The sequence below is a fragment of the Pungitius pungitius genome, chromosome 1 (assembly GCF_949316345.1).
Source record: "Pungitius pungitius chromosome 1, fPunPun2.1, whole genome shotgun sequence".
Lineage (NCBI taxonomy): Eukaryota > Metazoa > Chordata > Actinopteri > Perciformes > Gasterosteidae > Pungitius > Pungitius pungitius.
In genome coordinates this window covers 25,749,118-25,770,198 of record NC_084900.1, presented here as the reverse complement: position 1 = coordinate 25,770,198, position 21,081 = coordinate 25,749,118, and the positions used below count along the sequence as shown (strand labels likewise).

General features: G+C 45.4%; 1 protein-coding gene across 3 annotated transcripts in view; it reads right to left on the bottom strand.

The window, feature by feature from the left end:
• The window catches only part of celsr3 (cadherin, EGF LAG seven-pass G-type receptor 3), a 71,755-nt gene extending 54,118 nt beyond the window's left edge, over positions 1 to 17,637 (bottom strand). Inside the window, exon 1 of one of the 3 annotated variants that reach the window (XM_037478477.2) lies at positions 10,932 to 17,637. In XM_037478477.2, the coding sequence (XP_037334374.2) occupies positions 10,932 to 16,602 (5,671 nt within the window). In that variant the 5' untranslated portion in view covers positions 16,603 to 17,637. The remainder of the gene's footprint in view (positions 1 to 10,931) is intronic. The other 2 variants (XM_062563661.1, XM_037478478.2) reach the window with 2 other exon arrangements.
• Between the last annotated feature and the right edge of the window lie 3,444 nt (positions 17,638 to 21,081).

Below are 21,081 nucleotides of genomic sequence, written 5' to 3'. Positions count from 1 at the left end.
GCGTGAGGGATGGAGGAGAGAGGCAGCATGTTGACACACGGAGGGTGGAGGAGAGTGAAGGAGGTTTATTAAAAACTGGTGAAGGCAAAGAGAAGAGAAATGAAAAATGAGAAACAGAACAAGGGATCCATGAAAAAAAGAGCCTGGGCACTTATAGAAACTCAATCAATAACAAATTACAATTGCTACAAATAATGGATTTGTTGTTGATGTACACTTGATCTACACACTGTTTTCCCTTTGACAATACTGTGAAACATAATTTAAGAGTTTATCGATTGGATTACACACTGTTGTTGTTATCAATATAAAGGTGGTCGAACAAAGTTAATTACATTTTAATTTCCTCTTGAATTGCAATAGCTGAAATTAAGTGTTAAATGGACATGATGGTAGAAAGATAAAGATCTAGTCATTTAAGAGAAGGGAGGATACAATAAACAAACACAAAATCATTGAGAAAAACTGAATAGATGGAAAGAGAGATGGAGAGACAGAAGATAGAGAGTGCAGGAGGGATGGGGGTTGGGTCGGGTGGCAGCTGGTTTGATTACCGGATTATGAGGCTCACTCCCTACTGACCTCTAACACACACTCATACACTCATGCACTCACAGACACACACTGGAATCCAGAGCCCTTCATAATAAATGGATAGACATAGTGCGGAGTGGCATCATAGAGGGACAGTGGAAAATCAGCAAGCAATATTTTAATAGAACCATTTGCAGAAAGAGCTGGATCCAAATTGTGGATCGATAGAGGGACAGACTTAGTGTAGTAATGAAGCATCCCCTCTTCCTCTGGGGCTAAAAGCCAGCTTTATTATCAGCTCTCTGGATCACAACGCAAAGACGCAGCAGTAATTGACGCTGATCTCCCATTGTCATTGAAATGAGACAGGGATCTAGGTAAAGAACCCATAATCCTCTGTAGTAGGACCCGGCGTCTCACACGCACACATCCATTAATGAGCATATATTCACTGCTATTGGGCTACCATTGGCTACAAAGCGTTTGCCGGCCCCTGATTCTAACTTTAACCATCTCATCTCATCTGGACGCCTAGATGATCCAACCTTATTGTTCCGTCTGCATCTGACATGCAGAGTGTGTGTGCTTAATAACTGCATTTCCTCTGCGATGCCCGGTGAGTATTTTGAGTCACATGCTCTCAGGAATCCCCTCCAGTGACCCGCAGTGACATACAAACAGGATTATATAACAACTCCACAGAAATATTCAAAGGCCTAGAAGGAGAAGTAATAGTAGTATCAGTGGCTGACAGTTTATACCGTTGATGTAATTTGATCAGCTTTCGGAGGTATTCTCGCCAGAAGCAATCGTTCAATGATTATGATATAAATTAGCTTCATTGGGTTTCCCTTCCGTATCCGCTGTCCAGCTAACTGCGGCATCACCACAGCGCTTTTCACCCATCCATCTACACATATATCTGTCCACTTCCTGTCTGCAGGTCGAAGAGTCCTCTCCCTCCTTCAATGAGATCATCCTTCAGTGATCTCATTCAATGATCTCATTCAATGAGGTCATTTTACAAAAGCTCATGCTGATTACAGCTCTGCTGAAAACACGAAAGCCAGAGTGTTAGACACCGTATGCACTTACTTCAACTCAAGTTTGACTTCAAAGCACAACTTAAACACAGTAATTGGGCTTAAATACACAAGGGAGGTGCAGGTGATTGGACACAGGTGGAAACACTCAGGCAATCACAAGACAAGGCAGGAAGTGAAGTTCACCCAGAGACACGAGCGACAAGAAAACTACAAAATAAGACAGGAAGAGTGACGATTTAACCTTTAGGGAATCAGATTCCCACTTCAAATCTGGCACTTGGATTAAATAATGCTTTGACAATTGTTAAATATTTTAGAAATAGTGTGAAACTGAGGTCGAATACTGACACTGAATAAAGAGAGATCCCTGGGTTAAAGGACATAAGTCACCTACCATCTTCTTAGTCCCTACCAAAGCTGAAGAGATTGTCAGGTGTCAATCATTTTCATCAGACAATACATCACGTTCGTCATGAAATCATCTTTTTGGAGAGGAAGCCCTTGTATCAATAACTAAATAAAGAAAATAAATAAAGAGACATCACTTGCGTCTCAGTAGAATATAAAGAAGTGGAGCAATTGTGAATTGCCTTTTGCATCCTGGTGAGAGGTGAGTAAAGGTGATCTGGTTGGTAACTTCCCAATAAGCCAGGAAGTCATAACTAATTCATCGTGCTTTCTCCATGGCACTCTGCTTTAGCGTGCATGGAAAGAATAAATCATTAATAACCTCCACAAATGGAAGGTTATTTTAGCCTCTTTAGCTCCACAGGAAAACAAAGCATTTCGTAAATAACAACTGGGAGAGGAGCTTTCACGTCTCCTGGGGGCCTTGAGCCAGAGGTTCCCCCCTTTGCGTGTCCGCACTTCAAAGACGGAGCAGAGCTGGAGGCTGGCGTGCATAAAGCCTCCCAGAATAAACACACTGATCTGGAATCATCGGCGGCGGTCCCATGGATGTGTGAACATCACCACAACCGGAGACAGGAGCCGGCCTCAGATCAGCGGCCCGGCGCTAAGATGCTTTGTGGGAACACGGTCCCCAGCGTTTCAAAGGGTTGAAGGAGTTCAGTGCTATCTCCCTGTGCCAGGTAGCCTGACTAATAGCAGGCTCAAAGCTCCTTGAATGTCAGAGCATCCCGAGCTCGCTTCCTGGAAATCCAGACAAAAATAGTCTGCAAAGTAGTGTACAATAAGCCCACAGCTGGAGCTGAAAACAGCCCCAGAAACGCTTTAAAAGCGGCAATACAAGGGCAGGAGGCGGGGTCAGACGGAGCCGTGGCATTTTCCTCTCGTGCCACAGAGCAAAGCGAGGAAAGGCTGGGAGATAACTGCTCAGGTGCTTTGTGAAGCTGTGAGAAAAAGCTCTATCGCGGTCCGACACACTTTATTATCTTATTGAGAAAAATCCCCAAACTCACAATTGGTTTGGAATTTAAACGAAAATGTTATGCTTGTTGGTCTGTATTATTTTCTGTTGGTCCAAAATGATGAAGAATAGTAAAATATTATGACAATTGTTCCGGGGGACATTCCGTAGCCTGTTGTCCTACATTAAGTAAAGCAAAGAGGACCCACGTGAAGCTGGGCAGGCGGTCAAGTAGCCCGTACATCCATTACAATGAATGAAATGATTGGAGAACCATTGTATTTACTGTTTGGATGTGGAGGGATTTTTTTAAACAAATATGAAAAATAAATCCAATAAATGACTTGATTTTGTATTATTATTATTATTATTAGCTTTCGGTAAAAGAAGCCTGCTTTTTAATCCTCTCAGTTGGAGCCTTTCAATCTCAATCTCTAATTCCTTTCCCTGTCAATGTGGGAGGAAAATATTTAACATCCGCCAAGGTTGTTTTGTACTAAACAAAGTTTGTATTTTAACACTAAGGATTATTGTCATCTTGTCATGTTTTGATTAAAGATCATTGGGCATGTTTATTTTATTTTTCATTGTGGCTCTACTGAGCTCAATCTATGAAGGCCAACACTTCTGAGGTCAAGAGGTTCAAATGCCTAAACGGTCCATAGATTCACATAAGTCCTTGACATTGGATTAAAGCGTACGATGCTATAAGGAGCTGGGATTTTGTTTTGTTTTTTTAAAAGCAATAAAAGGGACATGTATTCCAACTAGCATGCAAAAACCCCAAAGAGTAAAATTGGATTTAGACTGGACAAAAGCTGTATGTTACTGCTCTGAAACACTCTGAAGGCCGTCATGGTGCCTTCAGCCCATTAGTTCACAGTCCATGGCTTTAAATCCCATTTCACACTGTGCTTTCACTCCCCCTTTGTTTGGCCTTTTCATGCTTCTCCTCTGTCCTCATCACACTCCAGAAAGTCCAAGATACATGAGTGGGTTCAATTCTAAATCCTTTGTGTCAGGAGTATGTCATGATTTTGGCAATGTAAGATGCTTGCAGGTCAAGAAAATAAATAGGCACAGTATTTCCATGAACAAACGCCGTCCTTTTTTAACTCAAAAAAACACACAGGAAAAGCCAAAAAGGCACCTTATACAAAAAAGTGCAAATATGAGGATGAGGACGAAGGCCATATATTAAGGTCTGTAAAATAACACAAGCGTTAACAACATGGTGTATGCATCATTGCAAAGCGCAAAGCACACACACACACACACACACACCCCAGGCCAAGCTGATTTGGTAGTTAAAGCCTTTCCAACCCTAGGCACTTATTTTACTTAGTGCAAAGGACAACAAACACACATAGCAGCCGGGGCAACACAGTGGTTTAACCACTGGTTTACAGAAGCACTAATCCTTTGCATTAAACCAGATCATTTACACACACTGAACACAAAAAGCATTCTGTAATGCAAAGACTCGTATCACATTTAAACACACCCGCATGTCTATTGTACGGATTATTAACTCAAATCCACACTCTGACCTCTTTGACAAGCAGACGTGACATCTGTTTGCAGCTGTTTGCGATCATCATCCAACATTGCATTTGTACGTGTTTCTTTTGTGGTGCGTCTGCTGCTTTGAGCATTTTCTCTGAAATGCACCGTTACATTTACACAGTTTGTCGCCCCTATCGCTTCCCAAAACGATCCCAAATGAAACATGTCTACAGAATTGCACTTAAGGAGCAGCATGTTAGTGCAGCAGTAATGCAAAGTAATGTAAACCACAGCTTAACCATCAGAGGCTGTTTGGGCCCAATTCAAAAGCAGAAAAGAGAAAAGAGAGCTGAGATCTGAAAGTTACCAAAGATCGGTCAGATTCGATCCACAAAGATCTGAGGATCCAATAGACTCTTAAGGGGTTGATCCCGATCTGACCTAAAGACAGCAGCAGTTCAAAAGAGTTCCCACTCTCGTTAAAAAAAAAAGAAAGTGCATGGGGATCAAAAGCTGAAAGAGTCACATGTCAAATAAACCATTGACCTTAACTGTGTTCTGTTTGACGTTGCTGTGCATTAAAGCTTAAAAAGCAATTCAAAAATGTTAACAGACTCGTCAATCCAGTCCCAGTGTCTAGCATCGAAAAAAACAGCACAGCGACTGGAAACGATTCCTCTCTCTCTCTCTCTCTCTCTCTCTCTCTCTCTCTCTCTCTCTGATCCAGTTTGTTTACAGTAATCACATTAATGTCGTAAAGCCAAAGCAATAATGATTTATCGATGGCAGAGCGCTAAACATAGCAGAGAAGTTCCAGTCCGTTTATGATCTCACCTCATGGTCCTACGTTGTGCCTCTCAGGCCTCCGTAGTGGGTGATTTGGACTGAACCCATTTTGACCATCACAAACAAATCACTAAAATGCTATTTATGAACACTTATGCATTCATTTGGCACTCAGCATCAGCCTCTTTGATCAAATGGCTAATTGCATGAGTGCGTTGCAGAAGAAGTATTTCTCCTCATTCCGTGCCATCAACCATATCTGTATTTCACCTTCTGCAGAAGTTGTTTCAAAACTGGAAACAGGAAACGGGATGTAATGGATACATTTCAACCTTCACAATTAAAGACACAGTACAAAGTGATTCGGCAAGGTGCTGGAGCGTAGCAGAAGAAGACAAAAAAAGTCACTTTCACCTTCTCAATGTGCAACATTTAATTAATCAACACTTTTATTTAAATCACGAACATTCATTAAAGGCTCCTTTTCCAGCAAAATAAACCGAGATAGACCTTCTGCTGCCAAGAGTTAAACTATTTAAATACTATATAACTTTCCCACCAAAAAAAATAACAATTTACTGTCAAAGTGGGTTAATGTACAGCAGTTTTTGCATTCAAAAATACAATACCTCAACCTCAACCTAGTCATTATCTATACAATGGTAGTGTTATTTAAAGGTTTTAAATACACAAAGAAAAAAGTGTGAGAAGCAGATCACAGAAGTATTGGCTTCCACATCCAGCACAAATACTTCAGCAGGGAACACACATTTGTTACGCTTTAAACTCTCTGAAAATATTCACTGTTGGGAGCCCACCATGTCTGAATTGTCCCCGTCATGGCATTCCTCTGTGCATAATACTGCAGTCATCCTGCAGCTCAAACCACATCTCCTTGAGGAGACACCTATCAATAGGACTGTATTTATACAGGACAGCTCCCAGTTGGGGATGTGCCCAGCTGTGTGAATCCAAGGTTACTTGGCATTTGCTGTAAAAGAGACCTGAGTGCAAATCTAACAGAACTTGGATAGATTTAAGCTCTGACAGTAAATATATATAATTGCCTTAACCCTTGGCATGAAATAACACAAGTCATATCCTTAAGCTGTGTGCACAGACCACTTTCCTTTTAACACAGGCTTTGAGTTGTCAAGTCCATAACTATGTGACAGTGTTACACAGACATGGCCCCTCCAGCCCGTCCCCCCAACTAATATCTCTGGCCTTCAGTGAGCTCAAATCCAGAAAATCTGATTTATGTCCTTCCACTGAAAGCTTTGAACAGGCCGTTGGTCTGGTGTCACTACATAAAACACTGGAATCTCATGCAAACCCCTTGCTGTCAATGTCTGTCATCATCACACTGTTTAACTTTAAAACTTGAAGGCCAGGACAAATACTGGCCCGACACCTCGTGTCGGCGTAATGCTTACAGGACATTAGAACGACCCAATAAAGAAACCTGCCATCTGGCTCTCTGCTTGTCTCTTGATCTGAACCGTTTAGCTCCTGACGGGTGGCGGATGCATTGTGACCAAAGACTGTAGAGTGTACGTCTAATGGATCTTAATGGCTCGGCTAAAAGTTTCCTTACATTGTGCTTGGCCAGTTCGTACTGCGTAGGTCATGGTGGTTGCTAAGTGAACCTGTCGTAAGTGCTATGCGTTCTCATGGTGCTGTGGCTTTAGGCCTGCTTTCTACTCTTAATGCGGCCTCTATTATTATTCTTTGTAGAGATCTTGTAAGTTTAAAGACCATATCTATGGTGAGGCAACCAAAGTAGCGTTGAAAAATGGAATGCTCTCAGAGGACGCAGTTAGTCTTGTATTGCTAGAAAAAAGGGTACGCTTTAATAATTCGGAGCCGTGGGCTTGGCCAAAGGTTGTAAATTGCACCAAAATCAGTGAGATAAAAGATCAATAAGTCCGGCAGAGTAGACTAACATATTCCAAACCAGCACACCTTCCCCCCTGCCCTCTCTCAGGGATTGAGAGGAGGGATCGGCAGGTTAACAAGGGGTTGCATTTTGATCATTTCATCCCACACTTCAATCAAGAGCTGTCACAAAGCACCTGACTCTAAGAAAGACTAAAAGGGCCGTCGACGCAGAGGGAAGAACAAGAAGCGGAGATTGTTTAAATATTCATTTCCAGACACACTCTGAAGGCTTATGGTTGCACTCAGTACAAAGTGACATTAAAAGTTGTGAAAATGATTAAAAAAGAGAGTGTGTTCTTTCTCACTTCCACACACATTGACAATGATATGTAAATTGTTGGAAGCATTAGACGTTGAAACAGTATGGAGATCAAATAAATGAAATGAAACACAGATGCCCCTTTTCAAAAGTCTATTATATAAAAAACACTTTGTTTTGGTGATGTTTGGCCTGTGGGGCTTCCTGAGGGTCCAGGTGGCGACCCATTAAAAGTGGTTCATGACATCAATGTTTTTTTCAGCTCTATTTATCTTGCTTGGTCACCGTTTTTGAATGTATTCTTTTCCCACCTTAGACAATAAATACATGACTCCAAAAGGCCGGCAATGGATGAATAGATATACTCGAATAATTGTTTCTCAGCGAGACATCAAGGATGACAACCTGATGCAACGGTGAAGATACTAAAGCAGCTAGTTGTATATCAAACATTATTCATTTTATTATTTACACCAGCTCCTTTTCTGCTGTCAGAAATTTTAAAGGCCGAATTGAACACACCGTGCTTCAAAATTGCAGTTTTAGGTCATTTAGCTTGGCCCTTGTTTCTCATTTTGAACTGTTACACATAATCACAACTGGGAGCTTTCTAGTGCAGCCATAGCCTCTGCTGCTGGCCATGGGACCAGTTGGGGGTTTCTTTGCTCAAGGACACCTTGAGCTGATGCTGTTTGGAGTGCAAAGCTGAAATTAGATTATTTTTCACTTGCCTCAACTAACTGATCCCAAAGCCACTTTAATTGGTGCAAATGTATATTGACGTGTCTGTGAGTACGTAAACCACTGGCGACACAAGCGTGATAGGGAAACTATCCTGAGAATCACAAAGTCAGGAGCAACGAGAATAGGAAAGAGATAGAGAGTGGGAGAGGGGGAGGGAAATGGGAGAGAAAGGAAGAAGAGAGAGAACAAAGTGTAAAAGACCGAGGAAATAAGATAGCAAAACATAGAAGTCCCAGTAGCCCCGGCACTCTGGCATGCATAGATACTATTCATGAAAAGGCATGAATACACTCTCAAATGCAGTGCTTTGAGCCACCTGAGAGTACACAAACACACACATTTGCACAGCATAGCTATATGCAAACACAAATAATTCACAAGCACACACACACACACACACACAAAATGCATCTGAAAAAACACTGTTCAAACACACTCATGAGTAACAATCCGATAAATAACACTGGAGAAGACACAAAGAGGAAATAAGGAGGGCAGATAGTACAAAAGAGGAGAGGAGAAAAGAATATGCCGTGGAAGAGACACAACCAGTGAGAGTTGTGTGCAATAGTGAGGGAGGGAGAGGAGCTGGAGGACAGGAGGGTGCATCGCTGAATACGGACGGAAAATACTACAACAGGGTGAAGACTGAAGAGTGGAAGGAGAAGAAAAGGGGCCAAGAAGTCACCCGTGCATTTTAGTACGGCAAGAATAAAGGAGAGGAAGAAAGCGATGGCAGGCAGAGGGGAGGATAGTCACAGATAAAACACAGCACACAATGAAAGTGACAGCTTTGCTCCGAGCATGACTCTGGCTGACTGTTGTTTCATTATAATCTCATAACTGTCAAACCCCGAAGCGATTGGGGGGAGAGAGAGAGAGACAGACAGACAGAGGAAAAGGCTCTCATAGTGAGAGCAAAATAGCGCGAAAATTGTCAATGGATCTACACGTCTGGTTGAATCGAAGCAAATGCACATTAGAGGCATAGAGACAAAGGCTTGCATGTGCATAAATACCGTTTATGACACACACACACACACACACACACACGCATGTGCCTGATTGCTCATTCCTTAGCCCACTCTATGATCACTCGTGCACTCTCTTATTAATTAACGTTAAACACACTTTGTCTACTCACTCGATCCATTCAGTCACTCATCTCCTCGGTCATGTGGAGTCACTCAGTCACTTCCTCACACACTCTCTCATATTCAGTCGCAGACTTCACCATTTGTTGACTTGATCCGTCGTTCACAGATGACATCAAAGTGACACCAAACTGAATATGTATATCTTGCGTGTCACCAGGGAGGCGGGTATAAAAGCTGTGTAAATAGGGTAGCAGGTCACACACACTTCCCGAGCCAGAGTACAAAGACAGCACCAACCACGCCGTTGAAGCGTAAATCAATGCTCTTGTTTCTTTTCCTTGTTCTGTTTGTAAGGCTCATTGACAGCAAAGAAGCTCCCAACGCTGTTTTCTCAGACATGGAAAAGGAACAAAATGAACATAAAAAACACCGTAAAATAATACCTAAAAATCAATTCAACAAAATATTATTATAAGTATTATATTCTTGGGTCTTAAAGCAGCTTAGAATAAAAATTAATAGATACAGCAAAGACGTATTTGTACTGCAAACATAACTACCCACGGTATGAAGTGATCAACATAATGGATGGTCAAAACTCTGGTCTGATTAATTAGATGTTTTCCTGGAGAATCACACAGTGTTTAAAATAAATAGGTATCCTCTGAAGGTTCACTTCTCCTTGTTATATTTCGTCTTGCAATAAATCAAATCAAAAAGAAGAAGTGATACTATCTACCAGCAAGTGACAGCATTTGGCTCTGAAAGTCAAAGCTGTCCACCTCGTTGATTCCCTGGTACATTTTCTTTAATTCTACAATGGAAACTTGGACTGATTGGCTCAGATCACATGTCAATCAAATAGATTTGGTGCTCATAACTACAGAGTAGTTTTTCCAATAGCAAAAATGTCTCGCCAAGCTGGAAATAACACACATGCCTACACCGCTTGCTTGCAGTTGCATATCTCATAAACTGATGACACGCAGACTGATATGAGAATCCCACTAATACGTATAGCCAGTTATCTCACAGCAACAGGAGTGCCTTCAAACACTTATCTCTTCTCCAACACCTTTTCTCAATTCCCTGATATCTGCTGCTGCATTTCTCACCCAAAATCCTCACTCAGCATCACACACATTTTCTCTCTTGTCATCCTTTCCTCGCACACTACTCTTCCTCAAAGGGAAACTCTGCTAAGCCGACCAGCATCCATAATGTTTACCTCCCATCCTCTCTAGCTCTGTCAGCTCCGCCCTTGTCTATATTTCTCTTACAAACACACAATTTCTCCCCAGATCGTTCTCCTTCAGGGACATGCAGCCTGAAACACAGGTGACAAAGCTGCTTTTCCCGCTGCCTCCCCCCTCCCACTTGTTCAATTAAATTGCAGACACAAAGAGCTGTGTTTTTCAGGTATTTCCTCTGTCCAGAAAACGATACTAAAAAAAAAGGTAAAAGCAATGCTAAGACGTCAACCAAATGTTTCCCAGTCTTATCACTCTGCTTTCTCACTCTGTAGAGGCTGGGTCCTTATCTTCACAGGATTTGTTACAGAAAGGGGAATCTAAACGGACTACACACACACACACACACACACACACACACACACCCTCCCTCTCAGTACTCCCTCCATGCAGTCTTACCTGTGACAGTGATCAGCATGGGAGCCACCAGCGGACGGTTGTTATCCAGTTTTCGGCTCAGTCGGATCTCTCCGCTCGTGTGATTCAGGAGCAGCAGGTGAAGCTCGTTCCCTCGGTCGATGGTGTAGTACAGTCTGTCTGACACGTCAGGGTCGTGGGCGGGTACTCTTCCAATTACGCCGCTGGGGAAACTGTTGGACCGATTGGATACGAAGTTGTTGAAAATGATTTGGAAGTCCTGCAGAGTGGGCCTGTTGTCGTTCTGGTCCAACAGGCGGATGCGGACAGTTGCCCGGCTGACAAGAGGTGCTGAGGTGGCTTGGACTACGATGACATACTCATTGTGGGCCTCATAGTCAAGATCAATGAGTGAGGTGAGCTCTCCTGAAAAAATGTCCATCTGGAAGATCTCAGGGATGTTGCCCTCCACGATTTGGTACATGATCTGAGCGTTGGCACCTTCATCCGGGTCGGTGGCTGTGATCTGGGCTACCACAGAGCCTACTGCGCTGTTTTCCTTCACTAGAACCTCAAAGTCATCAGCAGGGAAAACAGGTGCATTGTCGTTGACATCGAGGACCGTCACCTGGATGTGGACGGGGGTTCGCTGAGGGGGCACGCCTCGATCCACGGCGTAGGCCGTCAGCTCATAGAATGGCACACTCTCGCGGTCCAAACGGCGAACAGTTCGAACGATGCCGGATGTAGGTTCAATGGTAAAGTCTCCATCCCCGTCCTCGCCATTTTGGAAGGTGTACTGAACGCGGCCGTTGGCGTGCGCGTCACGGTCAGTGGCTGAGATTTGGAGGACACTGGTGAAGGGAGGGGCGTCTTCGGTCACTGTTCCCTGATATCTGGGGCTGACGAACTGAGGTGCATTGTCGTTGACATCATTCACGTTCACCTCAACATATGTAGTGTCTGCTTTCTGTGGTATGCCGTTGTCTTTAGCCGTTATAGCCAACGTGTAGGTCATTTGGTCCTCATAGTCAAGCTCTGCCTGGAGTGTTATAGCCCCTGTGCCTGCGTCAATGCGGAACTGTGGGATATTGTCCTCAAGGAAGTACGTGATTCGAGCATTTTCACCAACGTCATCATCCGTGGCACTGATCACAACGACGGTGCTTCCAGGTGGTCGGTCCTCGTTCACGCTAATAGAGTAGTGGGCACTCTGGAAAACGGGCCGATGAGTGTTTGCATCTGTAATGTTGATGTGCACCTGACAGGTGTCGTGGAGTGTGCGGTCTGAGGCGGTGACTGTGAGAACATAACGCCGCTCCTGTTTGTAGTCCAATGGGAGAGCTAACGAGAGAAGTCCAGCCCCCCCTGCCGTGCTGATGGCGAAGCGGTTTCTAGTGTTTCCTCCCGTAATCTGATAGGTGACAGCACTGTTGACGTCTCGGTCCACAGCCGTGACGGTCACTACGCTGGTACCAACTGACGCATCCTCATTCAGGCGAGCATAGTATTCCTTTTGGAGGAACTCAGGGCGGTTGTCATTGACATCCATCACTGTAATTGTCACACTGGCTGTAGCGGAAAGAGGCGGCATGCCATAATCTCTGGCCTCCACGCCAAAGAAAAAGTGCTCCACAGATTCACGGTCAAGTATGGAGCTCACAGTCACCCAGCCTGTAGCAGAATTGATAATGAATGGTGTGTCAGAGCCTGTGCCAGTTAACCTGTACTCCAGACGGGCATTATCACTAGAATCGGTATCAATGGCCTGAATGTGGAGGATGGAACTACCAATAGGGGCGCTCTCGAGCACAGACGCCTGGAATGGTGTGGAGACAAAGATCGGTGGGTTGTCATTGACATCCGTCACCTGCACACTCACAATACCCGTGTTGTTGGAGAGAGGCGGCCGGCCGTTGTCCTGTGCACGAACGCGGAGCGTATACTCCCGTTCGGACTCAAAGTCTAGCGGTGCCACGACGTGGATCTCCCCGGTGACGCTGTCGATGGAAAACTGTCCTCGGCTGTTACCACTGATGATGTTATAGTGAACAGCAGCGTTGCTGTCCTTGTCCCGGTCCGTGGCGCTCACACGGAGGATCTCGGTGTGAGGCCGTACGTCCTCTTTCACTGCCACGACGTATCGCTTTTCACTGAACTGCGGCACGTTGTCATTTTCATCCAGCACAGTGATGAAAACTTTAACAATAGCGGAGCGTGGCCCCGGTTCCTTCCCCTGGTCACTCGCCTCCACCTGTAGAGTGTAGTGCTCGTTGTTTTCCCGGTCTACCGCTCCGCGGGTCGTGATGAGACCGGAGCGCGGGTCAATCTCAAAGGCTGCTCGTGCCATTGCAGCCGTGTCCCCGACAAAGCGGTAACGGATATTGGCATTAGATGGGGAATCTAAGTCTGTCGCTCTCAACTGTAAGATAGGGTACCCCTCCTCTACGTTCTCCCTGATTGTCTCCCTGTACTCGGTCTGCTCAAATATAGGAGAATGATCGTTCCTGTCTGCTATCGTAATGGCCACCATTGTGGTGCCAGAGAGACGAGAGGAGCCGTGATCCGTTGCAGTCACGCGGAAGTAATGTAAATCCATGTGTTCTCTGTCTAGGATCTGAGTGGTGGAGATGAGGCCTGTGTCTGGGTGGATGCGGAAGTAGTCGGATGATCGACTGTTCATCAACGGGGCCATGGTGTAGCTCACCCTGCCTGCATCTCCTGCATCCGGGTCTGAGGCGGACATGATGATGACGGAGGTTGCGGGTGGCTGGTTCTCAGCTACTTGTACTTGGAAGTTATACTGTGAAAAGTGGGGATGTCTGTTGGCTGCACGTCGAGCGCGAGGCCAGGGCATCAAAATCTTCCTCCCCCTTTCTCCCGGTGAGATTTCATCATCTGCTACTATTATCAGCCGTTCCAGACTCCTCTCTCCCCTTGAGGTGTGCCTCTCCGGCTGTCCACCATCCCCCCTCTCATTCCTCTCCCCAACCTCCCGGCTTTCATCTGCCCGGCTCTTTTTCTTCCCTCTTTCGCTATCTGGCTGTGCGATGGTGCTGCTGCCCCTATCCTGACCCTTTCCTCCCTCTGCTTCTCTCTCCTCTGCCTGGCTTGCCTTTGTTATTCCTTTTTCGCTCTCCCACTCCTCCTTCTCTTGCTCTTCTCCCCCTGGTTCTCTCCCTGCCATCAGCCGCGCCTCCCTCTTGCCCTCCCCCACCTGTAATTTTCCTCCCCCAACAGCGGCAGCAACAGCAGCAGCAGCAGACCCTTCCAAGCCCTCTCCCTCCCTCTCTGCATCCCTCTCCTTTTCTCCCTCGGCCCCCATCTGCCTCCTATCCAACTGTCTAACACCTTTGGGCTCTAACGTCAGTTTCTTATCAGATTTTAATTGCATATGTCCAGGGTCGCCCTGCTTGGTGGCTGAACAGTCAGTGGAACTTCCGTCAGCACACCCTGCCTTGACAATCTCTTGCAGTGCGATCTCCCACAAGTCCTGTTGCTGTGTCTGACCAAGCCAAGGCGGGTTTCCTGTGTCAGAGTCATGACTATATCCCTTCACGTCCCTGCTTTCCTCCTCCTCGTTGTTGTTATTACTGTTGCTGTTTAATTTGCTCCACAAAAACATGTGACGAGAGTCCCCCGGAGCTGTCCGTGGTGCTATAATCACATCCTTTGGATAGGATAAGGGAAGCGAATGCACGGGGTCATCTTGCCACATGGGCAGTGTAATTTCCGAGAAGAAAGAGCGCTGGTTTGCTGTGGTGTCGTTGGGCTGAGGGAGGAGAGATGAATTGAAGGCTGTTGCAGAGCGAGACGTGTCAGACAAAACACCGGGAGATTTAACCGGAAACTTTGCAGGGGAGAAAAAGCCTGAGTCACTGGCAGACTCTGAAGTTGTGTTTACTTTCTCACCAGACAGACGCATTAGTTTGGATCTCTTTCCACTTTTTGTACCACCGCCTGATAGTGTTTGAGGGGGCGTATTGAGCACACGGCCAGGATATGTTGATGCAATTGATGCACTTTTGCTGGATGTAAAACGTTGGTCAGGCGTCTCTGTGAGGCTGCTGGGGGGGATCCTTGGAGCTGTGACTCCCTCTGGGACCATAAACTCTGCTATGTATCCATCCCCCATTTCTTTTCTGTCCAAACCACCAAAGGGACCACCAGAAACCTCCCTGCTTTCTCCCTGGGTTTGGCTGCCCTGCCCTCTGGTTGCTGTTGGTGATTTCCCCTGCGGAAGCTCATCATCAGCCCGACATAGGAGCGTCACAATCGGACAAGCCAAATAATTATCCGGATAATTAGATAAATTAATGTATTTGTTGCCAGGGTTCACCCCTCCTCCTTCTACTCCTCCTCCCCCATCCTTCCCCTCTCTCCTACCAGCCCTTTCTCCCTTCTTACCCATAATTCTGACGTGGTAATACCTTGCTCTCTCCTCGGGGACTGGGGGCCTCCAACATTGTAAGTGCGCCCAGGTACCGGGGTTAATCCCTACCGGTGCACAACATCTGCATGCTTCCTTTCCCCCCTCATCATCTCTCCCAGTCCTTGTCCCCTTCACCCTCACCCTGCTCAAACAACTATCATCACCCACCTCTCTGTTACTGCTCAGATCAATAACATTGTGCCTTCCCAAATGAGAACAATTACCAGCTCCTCTGTCCACGTTGGCTGAGCTGTTCATGGAAACTAGACAGGGCAGAATTTTCTCTATGTAGCTGTTCTGAGAAGAATAAGATGAAAAAATACAAATGTAGTCTAAATTTGATCTGTGCATATAGTTTAAATTCTTGGTAAAACCGGGAGGAAATTTGAATTTGTATTTTGAAGACTCACTGTGTGGTGAATTGTATCCAGAGAGAGGATGAATGCAACAAGAGCAACCGGTTAGTGAGGGGCCAATTGAGGGGTCGTTAGTCGGGAAGAGAGCTTGTTTGTCGGCGCCTGGACGGCAGAGATAGCCAGGCATCATGGAGCAGCATGTAGCAAAGAGCCTCCTCACTTCACCAGCCCTCTCCCACGCCTCTTTCCCTCTCCTACCTCCACTTCCGGGTGCCCTGCGCAGGCCAGAGGCGTGCACAAAGGCACTGGCGGCGCCGCGTTTGGTGAGGTGTGGCCTCGACGCCGGCCACCGATGCGCGCGCCCTACAGTCCTTTGTACTGCCCGTGTTTGGCCGTTCTGAACCGGCGAGGAGGCGAAAGCAGGTGAAGCGGGAGGAGAAACAACGCCCTTCCTCCTTACCCTCCCGCTACCCGCTCTCTCTCCTGCGCCGACGCTGCTCCCGATACCCGGGTTCAGGGGAGGAGGGGGTGACGATGGTGTTAAATTGCTGGCCCCCTCCCTCCAAAACGTCCCGACTCCTTCGAGTCTCCCATGTCGTGTCCCCCTCGCCCCATCCTGGTGATATCTTGCGAGGGCGCCCTCTCCAAAGCATCCCACAGTCCGCACCCGCTCTACGGTCCACCTGCTTGGGCGTGTGCTCCGGCTGCCCCTCGGCGACTCCCCTGCTTCCTCGCTCCGCTGCCGCTGTTGCTGCCGGCTCACTTTACCGGCGTCTCGGTTACGGAGACCGGGGGTCCATCGGTCAGAAGACCCTGCTGTATTCCCAGTCTCCGGGGTGAGGGCGAACAAAGGGCCGAGGAGGAGCAGGTGGAGTGCCAGAGAAGAGAGCAGGAGCGGGGTGAAGCCCGGTAGCGGTGCAGCCATTTAGTCTCTTCCTTTCTGTCTCTCTCCTTTCTCCCTCTTCAACCACGTCCTATTCTCTCTCTCTCTCTCTCCCCTCTATATCTCTCTTTCTTTCTCTCTTTCGAGTGCGTCTTACTTCGCTCACTCCCTCTTTCCGGCTAGGTGACCAGTTCCAGGACCGCCGGCACCGCCCGACACCTTCCCCCAGGCTCCCCCGTCTCTCCGTCGGCCCCGAGAGTTGGCATCTACCCGCTGTGGTCCGTGGAGCTGGAGGTCTGAGCGTTAGGAGCGGCGTGGCAGCAGCATCTCTCCTCCCGTTCATTCACATCCAACATGGCTTACACACTCTCACTGACTGACTGGCTGGCTCACACATTACCCTCTCTCTCTCTCTCTCTCTCTCTCTCGTGTGTGTGTGTGCGTGTGCGTGTGTGCACGTTCTCCTTTGCATAGCCCGGTGGTATCCATCCGTCCACACACACACACACACGATCAAACTCTCCTCCTCCTTTTTCTCCCCTTCCCCCTCCCCCTATTGCTTGCATCTTTACGCCTCCCCTCTCTCTCTCCCTCTCTCCACCCCTCTCTCATGATGGTTGTTACACAGCACCCGCGGCGGCAGCCATGTCCACAACTGGACGGAGGGGATGTCCTGGATCTTACACAACCACACCATCATCAGCGTATCGTCCTTACAAATAGCCCTGCATGTTTGCCACCGTTGTTCCGGGTTTACCGGATTCTGACTTTTTAAAATTAAATTATAGTCGTATGTTTTGGAGGAAAAGCAATTCCTGGAAAGTTTTCCAAGGATACCGTGACAAGCTGCGTGAGTGTAAATATTATAAATACAAATTTCGCAGCATCCTTTATTAATAACAGATTAAGATTTCCCTCATCTGTCTACACCCAATATAATTCAGACCAGTGATGTAAACTCTGGGACGTCAGGTTCGCTCTTGTAAAAGTGACGTCATACCCGAATGATCATCGATGAGTATTACGCGCTCGCGCAAGTGCACGCGCCCACAGTCTCTCAAGCAAAAGAAAAACCCATTCAAATTGTATCACTTTAGTGTGAATAATGTTTTCTGTGGAAGGATGAACTGTATTATTTTTTATGGGTTATTCATATTTCTGTCTTATAGTGGCCATATTTATTGTTCTGTTTAGTGTGATTCATTTTATTGTAAAAGCACGTGCACGCTATCCGGCCATCATCCCAATTTAACACTAATTTGTCCATGGCTAAATGGGCAGATCCATTTCCTGATAGTTGGAGAAAAAAATTACATTATGCAAATACTTCACCGACCGCCGTCTTCCCATTCAATACCAATTTATAGTGTTGTCTGGGTGTACATTTTTTTTAATGACACGGCTAGAATTGAACATGATTTCTTCCTGGGGCTGATGGGAGGAGATCCACAAGGCGTGTCAGTCGGGGGTGCTGAGAAGGAGAATATGAGCCCCGAAGCTGCGTGATGCGAGTGCAAGTCGCTGCGTCCCTGCTGTGTTCATGGCTCTCCCTCTGTCTCCTGTGTCTATCACTGTGTCTGACTTCAAGTCATATGCCTAAGGTGTTAAGGCTTAAGCTTGGGTGTGGTTGAGGTGTCGCTAAGTATCAAACCTCAAAATCTTCTGATGTCAAAAGTTACATGCTAATGTTGATATTCTCCTTTAATTTTGCCAATTTAAAAAACAAAATTTGACTTAGTCCTTACTATTCAAGCCAAAACTATACCGCTTCTTAATATTGCTTAACTTATCAAACATCTAAATTAAAATCTTTCAAACAATGGAGAAATATACGGTGCCATAAAACACAAATCTAAATCCTACTGTACGGACTTATCTTATTTGTCATGGAAAGTGTATTGTTTAGTGTATAGTGTATCATTAACAACTATGTATAATGCAGAGAATAAACAAATATTTTGTTGTGTTTTCTATGTCAATTTATTTGAGGATCAGCCAACACTGAATGAATTAAGACTACATATTGTGAATGACACGCAGCACTAGCTGTATGTGTGTCCCAGCCAGTATGGATCCAAACCTTTTTTTGGTTTCAGAATTGGAGCCTGGAGGACAGCTTCAGGTGCTCGATAACGCATGTCCCTCTTTTCCAACTAAGATTTGAATGCATAAACGGAAAAATGCTCTCCTTCCAGCCTCGTGCTCCGTCACCAGGATTTGTTGATTTGACGACTTTGCACGCCTCAGTCAGTCAGCATGATTACAGTAGAATGCAGGTTATTGTGGAACAGGCGGGCGGCGTTAACAGGATTTGGAATGTGCGTGTCGGGGGAGCATGAGGACGTCTAGACTTGTGACTAGGCAGCGTGCGAAACAGTTTGACAGGTATTACCCCCTTTACCCATTCAGTAGAGGCACGTTAGATGTCATGATACTTTCTCAACACACGCAGAGGATGCTTTATTTTTTCCTAGCCACCCATCAGAGAGGTCAGAGGTCAAAGGGAACCCTGAGGTGGTCAGGCTATGATACCTCAAGATACCTCGTAGAGTTGCTCTGGCCCCAAAATCTAAAACTACAATGGTTCAATGTTACAATGGGGATCTCCCACTCTCGGGCTATTAATGTTTCAATCCCAGTGATTGATAAGCACAATTACCATTAGTTTATAGATTTCTTCTTTATGAGTGAGAATCAACTTCAGTCAGACTAAAGCTATATTGCTTTAACTTAGAGTGTATTGTGCCAAGAATGATTGTTTTTTTTCTGGGAGGGTTAGTGAGAAATCCCAATTTTTAAGAACAAAAAGTCAAAAGAATGTGTGTTTGTATCAGGGGGGTTTTAATGCGTATGTAACAAATGGTACTATACTCCCCTCTCATACCAAACCTAGTAAAAATAGGCGATTGAATTACAAAGCATATTTTGCATGATACGTATTCCTAGTTTAATGACAGAATATGAAACTAGTTCAATCCTTATATGCCCTTGAAAGTCTTTGGGATATTAATAGTGTTTGGTCTATCAGGAAAAGTAAAATCCAGACAGCAGTGAATCCGTCTGGGGAACATTTCTGTCACAAAGTAATTCTGATCCCTATTCCGGAAAATTGACGGTTAATTAGAATGAATGGGAACTCCAATAATGTGAGAATGTGAAAACCTGAAGACTTTCTGTCCGTTGAGCAACTTGTTAAGATTTGATTAGACTCTGATTGTCACCTCAATTGTAAATTAATCTTAATGGCAATTTTGGAGAATAATGGTTGTTCTAGAACATCAGCAAAAGCCCTATATTATTGGTAACAACCCTGATAAAGAGAAATGTATGTGGATATCTGGAATTAAACATTCAAAGTAATTCTGTCAAATCAAATCTTCAAAAAATCAACCTGTGCAGAACCTTGCTTGTCTGTGCCGCTCTAAAGTACCCAAGAGATATGGCATGTCTTCTCACATACGTGTGACTCAATATTAGACTTTTCTTCCCTAATTTTCATTTTCTTTGAACTTAAATACTACATGTTGATGGGATAAGTAACGGGGATCAGTAACTAAATGTTGTATCTCATGTCCACCTTTAATTTTAATTGGAGCGGCTGGTTGGATTAATTAGGGTTGAGTATGAAGTCTAGTAGACAGAATGTTGAGTGACAGCGATGAGGGAGCGCTGGGCCACTTAAAGCCCTTTATAATGGATCAGAGATGCTGGACGGACTATAAACGCTAAACGAAGCTGACTGACGGGCAGTTACCACGGCACCCTGTGGGGCTCTGACATCAGAAGGAGAGAGGGAGAGAGAGAGAGAGAGAGACTGGGAAATAAGTGTGAGTAATGAGTGACAAGGAAAATGGGAGGCGGGGGAGGAAGGGAGAATTCAGCGAGGAAGGAGCGGAAAGTTACTGTAAGCCGCTGCAGCACATGGAACTTTAAATATTACGTGGTGATTTTCTTCTGGCTGCAGTTGATTTTAAATGAACATGTGTGCGCTGTGAGGAAGCTGCAGGAGGAGTTTGCTCCACAGACATACACTTTATTGGCATTGGTTGGCTCCCTATATTTGCTTTATGCAATATGAAAGAAATGTCATAACCGTGTGCATGCTCAGCCCCGGACTGTTACAAGTAACATTCCAGAAAGTATTACTAGGTGAGGGGAGACTTTTAAGGAGTACATGCTGAACAAGTTAACTTCTCAGTTTTAAAAATGTGTTCCTCCAACAGTCAGCGACCCTCAGGCCGTCTCATTCAGGTCTAATTACATTAGGCTCTATTTAATCATTGTATTCCAAGGTATCAAACTTCTAGTTACCGACTGGAACCTTGACATGTATATAAAGAGCAGACCTACCCAAAGACTTGATAGGTGAGGCCGGATTTGATGATTTAAACCTATTTCACACTGCCCTCCCAAAGTCAATATGTCAGTAGAGGAAGGTGTTCGATGCACATAATAACCTGTATGATTTTTATGTCTGTGCAAATCGATGCTCCAAACTTTAAAAGCTCAAATTGATCTTTT